At 31.4% G+C, this 12,017-nt stretch overlaps 1 protein-coding gene across 4 annotated transcripts; it reads right to left on the reverse strand.

Moving 5' to 3' along the window:
- On the reverse strand, positions 1-11,910 carry Hrb87f (Heterogeneous nuclear ribonucleoprotein at 87F). 4 transcript variants are annotated; one of them, XM_072906845.1, is made up of 7 exons: positions 11,719-11,910; positions 10,290-10,501; positions 9,686-9,998; positions 9,075-9,324; positions 8,621-8,860; positions 7,961-8,127; positions 1-472 (listed from the first exon to the last, which is right to left on the reverse strand). In XM_072906845.1, exons 1-6 carry the CDS (start codon positions 11,737-11,739, stop codon positions 8,000-8,002), a joined length of 1,164 nt encoding a protein of 387 aa, XP_072762946.1. In that variant the 5' UTR covers positions 11,740-11,910; the 3' UTR covers positions 1-472; positions 7,961-7,999. The 4 variants fall into 4 exon arrangements, with proteins under 4 accessions (XP_072762946.1, XP_072762947.1, XP_072762945.1 ...); XM_072906846.1 differs by lacking the exon at positions 1-472 and adding an exon at positions 4,821-6,104 and having other exon boundaries at positions 8,624-8,860; positions 11,719-11,907; XM_072906844.1 differs by lacking the exon at positions 1-472 and adding an exon at positions 4,821-6,104 and having other exon boundaries at positions 11,719-11,907.
- Positions 11,911-12,017: the final 107 nt, after the last annotated feature.

Below are 12,017 nucleotides of genomic sequence, written 5' to 3' on the forward strand. Positions count from 1 at the left end.
TAGATCTTAAGACCCTAAAAAATTTTTAATTTCTAGAATCTTTAAATCAAATACTTTATTTTATAGTGAATGTAAAAATGTTTGAAAGACTTAAGAAAATCAGATTCCAAGATTCCACATCCGATCTGAGAAAGTCCTTAAATCATTCAAACTCGAATCTCTAAGAGTGTGAAAAAAATGTATGTTCTAATAATTTAGATTAGTATTTCTAAAACTGAAGTATTTTTAAAACGCAGTTTCTATTTTCTTAAAAAAATAATCATCTCGATTATTTATTGTACTCGGATTTTTGGAAGCTTGAATTATCAAAATTTTCTTGGAAAATAAAAAAAAAAAAAAAAAAAAAAAACCTGATCTCAAATGATCGAAGCGACTGAAAAGATTTTTGATCATCAGACGTGGGGATGGATTGTAACTTGAACTTACCTCAGTTGACAGCCTCGGAAAGACGGCAGCGGAGATACGGCGCTCTCTTCGAGTACCAGCCCGAATGGTAAACCAGAAATTAATGAAAACGAAAGACAACAATTAATATACAGTGAAAAGTAAAAAAAAAAAGTCTCGATAACACAAACACGCCCTGCCTGTCCCCGAGAACTCAAACGAAACCAAATTGTCAACGTTTTTATCGTCCTTTATCACTTATTCCTCTCGCATCTTATTATTTAATTCATTCGTTAAATTCGATTAAGTCGTTTCCTTCTAAATTGACGCTTAAGATCTCGATCAAGAGCGATTGATTTTTTTTAATGAATTTTTTTTTCTTACTATCGTGTTTTCAAACCTTAGGTAGTCTCGAGTTTTTCCGAAGGACCTCGGGCACGAAAGGCGTAACATATACATGCTCAATTATCCCTTTAAGAATCTTAAATGGCAAAGTTTGAACTTTTAACATCGATACTTAATATTTGAAACATCTTGGATACATTTGGTATCAAGAAAAAGGGGACAATTTAAGAGAATTTGTGAAAAATCTAACAGTGGACCCAAAAGTCAGAAAAAGAGATCTGTATCTTTAAAAATACATTATAAATTTCTAAGAATTTATTTTACGCTTTTTTTTTATCTTTTTAAAAGAGTTCATTCTTTTGATAAATCTAAATTTTGTTATAAAATATAATTTTAATAAATATATATTTATGTATACTATAAATATATATGTATTGTGCTATATGAACAAATGTATATATATATATATATATATATATGTATAAATATGCATATATGTATATAAACTAAATCATTTCTAAATGCAAGTTTTTCAAAATGTAATCGCTTTGAGTTATAATTTTTTTCTTCTTAAGCGATAGTTTTAATATCTATCGTATCAAATATTCTTGGACTTGTGAGAGTAACTAGCGTAATTGAAGTTTAATGTGCTCGGTGTGCCTAAGATCCTTCAAAAGCTATAATGCATATTTAACCGGGGAATCCTAATTCTCTTCGGACGCGACACATAAAAAGAGAAAAGCATCGTGTTTTTCGAAAAGCCCTATTTCTATATGCAATTTTTTTTAATAAAAAGATTTCTTTTGTGCGCACGTGAACATTGGCATGAAAAAGAAATGAAACAAAAAGAAAATATAATATACATAACAAAACGAATAGCAACGATGCAACAGCGATACAAAACGCAAATGTGCTTCCTGCAATCTAAGTCCTTCTCTATCTTTTTTCTTTTTTTTTTTTTTTTTTTTCTACGAAAGAAAGATGAATCAAATAGAATCGGCAGAAATCTACAGAACGTTTTGTTGAATCATAATCATAATATTTGTACAACTTTGAATAAAAGCTACAAGACATTTTAAATAATATTCTTTTTTTTTAACTTATATTACAAACTTTACGGAGAGAGAAATATTTAGAAATATTCTATACAAATTACATATATGTACGTATAAAATTTAGTAAAATTTAGTCAACTACGTCTAAATAAGATATCATTCAAAATAAATAAATGACGATATGAAATTTAATATATATTTAATATATATTAATCAAAATTAATTACACGCACATGCATACACATACAAAATTGGAAAGTAGTATATAACTTGTAACGCCGATACCGTTTACTTTTCTTTCGGTTATAACAGTATGTTAAAAACAAGTCTGGATCGTAAATAAGTGTATCGCGTTAGAACTATATTTTAACTATATTTAAAGTCTATTGAAAGGAAAAACTAAGAAAAAACAATTTTCTATATTTATAGAATTTAGAAATCTTAAGAAAAAATATTATTTTTCATTTCAGAAAGCGTTTTCTCTGATTTTAAAATTATTATATCCTTTATATTGATAACGACTTCAATATCGAAATATTATATCGCTTCTTTGTTATATTTTAATATTTAAAAAACGTAAAGGAAATTATTACGATTACCTTCTGAATAACGATAACTTTTATAAACAATCTTTTCAATCCTGTATATGTATGCAGAGAAATAGTCATTAGAAAATTATTTTTCATCTCGTTAATTTTCAATCGACTAATTTTTGCAAAAAATATCGCAGTAGCTTTTAGAAAAGGATATATGAGTGAAAAATATTCATTTGAACTATAAAAAGAAACATGCTTGTAAAGAGAATCAAAAGATTCATCATTTTAAAATAATGAATTATTTAAGCACTATTACCAATTAAGATTTATGAAGGGGTGACTACCCTAAAAGGTTTGAAACAATTAAATTTAATATTTCATATATCCTCTTTGGAAAATAAAATTGACTTGTTTTGGTACTTTTCGTAAAAATTAAGCGGTTAGTAAATAAATAAATATCCTGTATACACACATGTATGTGTGTGTGTGTATATATAAAATTAATTTACAGTATAGAAGCTATTGATAGATATATTATAAATAATAAAATTCTGTTTTAACATAAAAATAGAAAATACGTTAAAGCATTCTTATTCTATTCTACACTAAATATTTAGCTACTTAGCGCTTTATAATTTCTCTAATCCTAAGAGAGAAATACAAATGTAACTGTAAATCATAAAAAGAAATGAAACGCTCGTAAACAATTGGCGGTAAGAAGATTAGAGACATAAAAATATAAATCACGGATAGTACAGAGATTTCATAAGTGTATTGTATGAAATTAATATTCAATGTCAAATTGTTACAAAAAAATAAACTTAAATTAAAATAATATTATAATCAAAATGATTTAATTTAAATTTATTTTTTGCTAACAATTTGACATTCAATATTAATTTCATACAGTATACTTATGTAACTGTAAAATATAAAAGGAAGAAATATAACATCTTAAAGATAAAACAATTTCTAACTTTGAATTTATCGAAAAAAATCAATTTGTTCGATTAAAAAAAAAAAAAAAAAAGGCAAATTTCTACCGATTCTTTTCAATTCATTAAACTTTCGCGATTTCTCTATTAACAATATTCTCTGGTACACAGCATACCAGATGCAATGTAGAGTCGCCTGAAGGACACTGTAAAACAACACTGTAATACATCATGCACACAGTTTTTACCATTTAGCACCCTGTATATACATATACATATGCAAAGTATCTAAAAATTCGTGGATAATAAAACTGGAGTACGAAAGACGGTGAAAAATTAAATAATGAAAGTACATGTCATCTTTTAAATTAAAAGAAATAGTTTTTTAAAGATTTAAAGTTTCAACATAAGCGTTGGTTAAAATCATGTTTACGAATCACATGTACAGCATGGAATTAATTGCCAAACATTTTGCGATCACTAACGTTAGATAAAAGATTAGGCCGGATACTATCGCACAGATAATTTTTTTTTACCAACCAATCTTTTAAATAATCTCATATATGTGGCTAAACTTACAACCTCTATATTAAAAAAAAAAAAAAAAAAAAAAAAAAAAACTATTTCTTGTGGATTAAATAATGGTACGCACTTTCATAATTTTATTTTTCACAAACTTTTGTGCTACAATATATTATCCTCGAATCAAGACACTCTGTATATAAATATATATGCACATATTTATATGTATTGTATATATGTCTAAGAGAGCAAATGAGATCTTAACATTCCTACCTGTGATTCGTATAATAGAGGCTAGAGCGAGAAGCCTAGCGCGCGAACACTAGTCCTGTCTCCCAGCCTTAGAATCCTTTCTCTCTTTCTCTCCCTTACTTTTTTCTCTCTCTCTGCTACCTGCCTGCTTTCTAGCTTCTTCCTGGCATTTAAGCTGCTAATCTTCATTAAAAATTCGGATTCAAACTGCACTAGGCTAACTACTCTAGTACCTTTGATATCACTCTAGGTCTAAGGGTGGAAGGCTGATTGAAGGATGAGAAGATCGGATCAGATCTTTGAATACGTAAAACTTTATATCTAATTGTGAAATCAAAATTTTCACGGGTTTTATCTATCTACTATTTTAGTGATAACAGTATCCATTTTTCTCTTTTTCGTTTAATTTTTCAAGCGATGCTACAAATATTTAAATTATTATATTATATCTTATAAATCGAGAAATTTAAAAAAAAATTTAATAATTTCTAAAAGAAATGAAAAGGAAAGATCTCGAAACAAAAAAAAAATTCAATTTCCAAAAAATTTTGAAATTTTTAAGATCTTCAAGTTCTTTAAATTAATTTTAAATAATATTTGAGATATTTTTGAGTCAAAATTTTCACATGTTACAAAACGATTTAAAACACTTGACAGAGTGCAATCATCACTATTTATGACATGAATGTCCATGATTGTGAGAGGGAAATAATGTAACAGGTTCGGAAAAAAGCTTGCGAATCGAGTCGTGAGATTTCACGCGAAACGAAAAGAATTGTAGAAAACTGGGATTGATTTTTCGTTCTATACACACAAATGATTTAATACTGCGGATATACATTTAAACATCGACGCGTTCCGGGTGATATCGGTGACACTTTTTGTTTCTTTCACTGACTACAAAATCGACAATACAGCTATTTGTTTCTTTTTCTTCATTTTTTCTTGTTATCTAACATACATCTACAAGTTCTATCTGTCTCTTCAAGGTGTACAAGATATAAATTTTGCCTATCCCGATGACAATCCTGCTCTGCCATTATCATTTCGAATATTTTTATTATGCAACTTGGAAGAAAAAGCTTTCGCGAGAAGTTTCAATATATAACCTATATATATATATATATATATATATATATATATATATATATATATATATATGCGCGCACACACACACACACACACATGCATACGCATGTATTTTGTCTATAAAGTTTGATAAAATTAAGCGACGAAACTTCAAAGTTGCACGAGAAAGATATTCCGAGTAGCCAGTCTGTTCTCGACTCTGATCGTGTGTGCGTGTGTGCGTGTATGTGTGTGTATGGATGCGTACGTATATGCATGTCTCTCTTGTAGTCTTTGAATCTTACAACCTACTAACCTCGCGTCACAAAATTAAAACGTGATAAAGAAAAGGTTTCTTTCACTTTTATTTCGCCGACTTTAAGCGCTTAAACAATCATACAGTTTTGTAAAATAATTAAATTTAATTATATTTCCTATTAATTAGACCTAGTTCCTACATAAACAAACGCTGAGGTATACACTGTCTTCTGTTGCCATTTTTGTCGTTACGCTTATATGCGTACTCTCTCTTTCTCCCTCGTTCTCTCTCCTCCTAGTATAAATTATCTTCTTTTTGTAAACACGAGTTTTTTTTTTCCTTTCCTGTCCTGATCAATCTTTACGAGCCCAGATCTTCATAAAGGACATGCATGTATATTCGGAGGAAATAGCTGGGAGGCGGGGTGGGAGGAGGGATGTGCAATAGTACGAGAATGTTTACAATGAGTGGAAAAGAAGGAAAAAATCGGACACAAGATTCGAAAAGGATAGGCATGTAAGCCTCTCTCATTGCAAGCTAACTGATGATTCTCTCTTTTTTTTTCTGTCTCTTTATTTTTGTCCTGTATCCTGATTGTCCTGCCTGCCTGACAGTTTCTGAGTTTCTGCCTGTTCGTTGTCTTGTCTCTCTAGCCTGATAGCCTGCCTGCCTGCCTGCCTCCGATTACTAAACAGTACACAAGTACTGGCGACTAGAAGACAAGTAGTAGTAGGAGTAGTAGCTTCACCTGAGGTTTAAAAGTCAAGAAATCCGTTAGTCAAGTTCCCTAGTCTGTGTAAAGGACCGCGGTCGGGTCGCGAGCAAAGAATTTATCGAATCTTTGGATTACTTGATAAGATATTCAGATTTGGTAAAAACATCCATTTTGGATTACAGAAATCTTTCCGAGATCTTACAGAGATCTATAGACTCTCGTATCCTATTCCTCTTCGTTTTACGTTCATTTTATAAAGTTACTCTCTCGAGCCACTTTTGAAACTCTAAATTTTGCTTTTTTAAACACGGAATTTTAAAAAAACTCTTCAGCTTTTTCTATATATATAAATTTTGAAATTTGAATATTTCCGGACATATTTTTAGATTTCTAAATAGGTATAGATAATTTATAAATATTTCAACTTCTATATTTCTCACACACACACGACTCTCCTATTTCCAGACATTTATACAATTATAGAATTTTGTAAGTTTTACATGTATATATAAACTTTGTGATTTTTAAACAAGAACTCAAGTTACATTTTATGAAATTTAAAATATGCGAATATATGACTGAAATTTAATTAACGTTTAATTTCTTAGAATTAGAATCTTAAATAAAATGTTACGTCAATTCAAATCTTAATATTTAAGACTATTCTAGTTTTCACAATCTCTTTTATATTTTCAAGAGCTTGAGTCAAAAGATTTCTAATCTAATTATTCTCGATTTTAAGGTTTAAATTGCTTTCTAGTTGTCTGATTCATTCGCGGAATGTTATTTTTCAAGGAAACATTCCAAAGTGTTTTGTTAAAATTTGAAATACCTCATTTAATTCAGTCTATAACAAATCTATAAAGATTGAAAAAGTATATATATATATATATTTTTTTTTTTTAAGATTCTTGAGTGTTCAAAGTCCAGTATTCCGAGATTCTTAAATCCTTGACCCTGTAGACCCTCGAAGGTCCTAGTACACAAATTTGATAATTGCGAACACTAAGTAAATTCCTCGAAAGAAATCTCTCACTTCTTATCTCTCTCACATGTTTTATAACAGAGTGAAATAGTTGATAATCGTTATCCTACTTATTTTTTATATAATAATATGCACAAATATATAAAATCAAGTAAATACTATTCTTTAATCAGCTTATCAGATAAAATATTATAAGATATTTGAGAAATAGAAATATAGACAACAAATTTGCTATCTCCATCTAAGCTTCTCGTCTATTCTACGCTTCTAATCTTTGTTTGGAAATGTGTCGATTGCAAAAAGAAAGAAAGAAAAAAAAGAACGCTATTGAATTGTTTCGCTGCTAAATAGCCAGATTAATTCTATCGCTACATCAGATAAAATAATGCGATAAACATGGGGATGCAACAATCGTTAGACATAACTCTGCACTCTAATTGTATCGTTTGCACACAAACCATAAAATATATCACGACAGGATAATCATTCTTCGAAGAATCGTCGTCTCTCGGTAGAAAAATTATGATTATATTTATATATGTATAATGTTAAGATTTTTTTTTATTATCTTAAGTAATAAAAGAACGCGCTTAAGAAGACTTAAACGTTAATGATCAATTGATTGACATCGATAAAAATTATCCTCCAAAAATTAAAAATTAATTCACGTGTGTCGACGTTAATTATTAATTTTGCTGCATGAATCGTAATTGATATTTCTTAATTTAATTAAATTAATAAAATATCTTTAATATTTAATAAAAAAAAAAAAAAATAAAAAAAAAAAAAAAAAAAAAAACCGCGGAAAATCACTCGACAATTTCGGAATCTCGCGATATAGATAAGCAGCCTAGAAATAGCGAATAGATGATATTATATTAGAATTAGATATAATTGTGCTTACCAGTGAGAGAGGTTGTCAGCGATATGCTCTCTTCGTTTCCTAATATCTCCTTCCACTGCCTCCTCCGCCTCCGCCGCCACCCATGTTTCCACCGCCGAGGGAATTACCGTAACCACCTTGATTTCCATATCCACCACCACCGCCGCCGGAATTTCCGCCCATGGGTCCTACAATATCATAAAACACAAATGGGTTGGCTACAAATTGCTCAATGATATGAAAGATTGATAATCACACAAAATAATGATATGTTCCGTTTGGAAATCATACAACATGAAACGATATAAAAAATGTAACATGGATGATTGATAAGAATCTTGAAATGTATACGTTATAGTATTATCCTCTCTACGTAAATTTTCACTATTAATAGATATTGAAACTGATGTAAAAAATAGAGAGAAATATATATGTTATTGTGTTATTATAACGTTTTCACATTTTTGATGAATGATTAATTGAGATTGAGTTAATGCAAAACATGTGTTGTGGAATTGTAATAAATTAGTCGATAAACTGTCGCAAATTTTGATAAGCGTCAAAAGTAATAATCAAATGTTAGCTGCAATTCGTCATTTATGTCTTTCGATAAAATTGTTATGATGAAAATAGTATATAATGGCAGGAAAATAAAGATCAGAAAAAGCAAGCGAAGCACACTACTGTTGTCGACTTTCGAAGAGCAACCTTGTCCACCGAAGGGCGGTAACCATCTCGAGTCGCCAGATTGTCGGCCACTAGGACCTGAATTGGCGTAGGGCGCCGATCTGCCACCCGAGTTGAAGTTGTTGCGCACAGGACCACCGCCGTATCCCTGTTGATAGCCACCGCCGAAGTTGTCGTTGCTCCAATTACCGCCGCTGTTATAACCGCCTTGTCCGCCTTGGTTCCAACCTCCACCTTTAAAATATCACAATCGATATATATTTTATAAAAATATTATTCACATCGTTTAAGATAATAAAAATGATTCAACTTAGTTATCTTTGCGTCAAAAGTAATGGATGATTCTTGTCGCTTTAAAATTTGAAGAGTTTATTTGTGTTTCTCGTGCAAATCAGATATTATAAAACAGGATAAGAAAAAAAAAATGTGTCCATTTGCGAATCTTTACCTTGATTCTGATTCTCCCATGGTCCGTTACCTCCCCAACCTTGATTACCTCCACCGCCATATCCACCCTGATTACCACCGTTATTCCAATCGCCACCGCCGCCGCCGCCGCCGCTGCCGCGTCCTCCCCAGCTACCGCCGCCTTGATTACCGCCGCGCGGTCCTCTGCCCACTCCCTGGCCGCCGCGGCTACCGCCACCGCCACCACCACCACCCCCGGACGCAGACGCCATTTCAGCTCTGCTTAAAGCCTGCAACAAGTTATCGCGTTGATGAAGATTTAAAATATATAATAAAAAACAAAAAAAGCAAATTTCCTTGCTAAAAAATTTTCTCGTCAAAATTTAATGCATAAAAAAAAAAAAAAACTATATACATGATACAAAAATAGAATACTTTAATAGAATTTATAAAAGACATGGAAAAAATACTAGAAAAAAATAAAAAATTAGAGAAAAAATTGTGACACATTTTTTTCTTGTATCATATACATATATTGTGTATATTATATTTTATTTATATATATATATATATATATATATATATATATATATATATCGTATTTTTAATTTAAAAAAGAAAACTCTTTGAAAAATGCTCAAAAAACCTCACCTTTTTAACGTCAACATGCTTGCCACGAATCTGGTGGTTACGTTGGAGACAAATTTTGTCGACGGGATCATAGTCATCGAATTCGACGAAACCAAAGCCGCGCTTTTTACCGGTCTCCTTGTCGGTGACTATGCTAATCGAATTTATGCTACCGTAACTCTGAAAATATTGCCTAAGATCCTCCTCCTCGTGATCGTCCTTCAAGCCACCCACGAAGAGTTTCTTCACGGTAGCTCCGGCTTCCGGTCGGCCAATCTCTTGTCTCGGTACTGCTCTCTTGGGTTCTACCACTCTGCCATCTACTCTGTGAGGTCTGTAAAACAGATTAATAATTTGCCTCGTGTAAAAATTTAAAATAAATTAAAAACTTTTTTAATAAATATAGATAAGTAATAAACAACGGGTTAATTAAAACAGCTAGTCAGGTCGTTTTAATTAACCCGTTGTTTATAATTAAATACTAGCGACTTTAATCTCTAACTTATAATAGATAAGTAAATTTTTCTATTATTAACGACAGCATAAATATTCTTTTTTTCAGAGATAAATCACAAATTTCTTTAAACACAAAAATCAATGTAACTAATAAATCGGTCCTTTTTACCTGGCATTCTGGGCATCATCCACCATATGAGCACGAGAGTAAGTGATGAAACCAAAGCCTCTGGATCGCTTTGTCTTAGGATCTTTCATGACGACAACATCCACGATTTCTCCCCATTGTTCAAAATGTTTTTTAAGCGAATCATCTGTCGTTCTATAATCCAAGCCGCCGATGAACAACTTTCTCACGTGTTCCGGCTCATTTTTACCATCCTGAAATGTTAAGCGATAGAATTAAAGTCAACGTTAAAGGGATCCTAAAAGCTATCCCATATAATTTTAATATTATTTCCTGCGTACGATTGAGAAAGATTATTATACGAATTCTGTTAGTTGTTTTATAGTACTGGGCAAAATCTAATCTAACGTAACATATATTTACTTAATATAAAAGTTTTACAATTTATACATACAAAATAAAATGCTATCACACTCGGAATTGCACAAAGGAATATTGAACTTGCAGAAATGAGATTAAAAGTTTAGTAAAAAAAAAAAAAAAAAAAATAAATAAACTTAATTCATTGAATTTCAAAGTGGAAAACTGGATTTTTACCAAGCTCATTTCTACAAGTTGATTAATATTCCTTTGTGCAATCTCAAATATAGTAGCATATTATTTTGTCTGTATAAACTTCAAAACTTTTGTTACGCTAGATTAGATTTTAGATGATAATATATAGCTTTTAGAGTTGTTTCGATAATCTTTTTCAATCTTGGGAAATAATGTAGAAGCCTGGAAACTTGCTTGCTAACGTAACAAATATATATATATATATATATATATATATATATTTATTTATTTGTTCTTTCTATTATCTTTAATATGTAAAATATAGTAAATATTGTGAAAACGAGGGTTTGTGCATAGCAAAATGGATTTTCAATAGGCGTTTGCTTCATTATATATATATATATCTTAATAGTAATTTTTCGAATTTAGAGAAAAAAGTATAAAAGCAAATTGTTAATCTTGATCAATTACTTTTTACTTCATTATCAATCTTTGGTTTTGATATTTATCGCGTTCGGCAAAGCAAATCTGAGACATCGGAAAATTGAATAAAGAAAGAATAGGAATAAGGTAAAAGAGCACTCTGACATTACAGCTCGTAATCAGGATTTGCTTTGCTGAAGGAAGTAATTGTCTTCCGCCATTGTGTGTATAAACCATTGTATCGATGGCGTTACACGAGTACGATGCCGGTCCTCGAATACGTATTCGCCTGATGGGTATCAGAAATCAGATTTTTCGCAATAATATTAATAATAATACGAATGTTGAATCCGTGAAAACCAAGTAGGCGTGCAGTGGCATCTGCCTTAGAAATATTCCGTTCTTACAACAGATCGCGGGTGCGTATATTAAACAAGGTGATGCTCGAGGCAAGCAATATTTTACGCGATTCGACGCGACGTAGGATACTCACATCATGCTCCATCTTCACCATCTTGAGGGATCTAGTCAGGATTGCGGGTCTCCTAATGCGAGAGGAAATACGAGAACCTACGCGCGGAAACGTCGTTATTACTGCGACGATTACGCGAAAGCGAAAGATCGATCACCAATCACCACGATTCCCTGCGCACACTCGCGTGAACCCCGGTCCCCGGTCCCCGGTCCCCGGTCTGCCCCAGTCCCCAGTCCCCGGTCATCGGTCGAAGAAGAAAGGTGTAGGGTGTAGGGTGTAGGTGTAGGTGTAGAGCAGAGCAGTAGAGTAGAGATGAA

Source organism: Anoplolepis gracilipes, chromosome 15 (genome assembly GCF_047496725.1).
Source record: "Anoplolepis gracilipes chromosome 15, ASM4749672v1, whole genome shotgun sequence".
In the NCBI taxonomy this organism is placed as follows: domain Eukaryota; kingdom Metazoa; phylum Arthropoda; class Insecta; order Hymenoptera; family Formicidae; genus Anoplolepis; species Anoplolepis gracilipes.

Excerpts from the sequence above, each read along its gene's own strand:
- Hrb87f (XM_072906845.1), bottom strand. The coding sequence starts at position 11,739 with ATGGTGAAGATGGAGCATGAT. Across the intron at positions 9,999-10,289 it reads GATGATGCCCAGAATGCCAG|ACCTCACAGAGTAGATGGCA; the intron begins GTAAAAAGGACC and ends TCTGTTTTACAG. Across the intron at positions 8,861-9,074 it reads ATGGGAGAATCAGAATCAAG|GTGGAGGTTGGAACCAAGGC; the intron begins GTAAAGATTCGC and ends GATATTTTAAAG.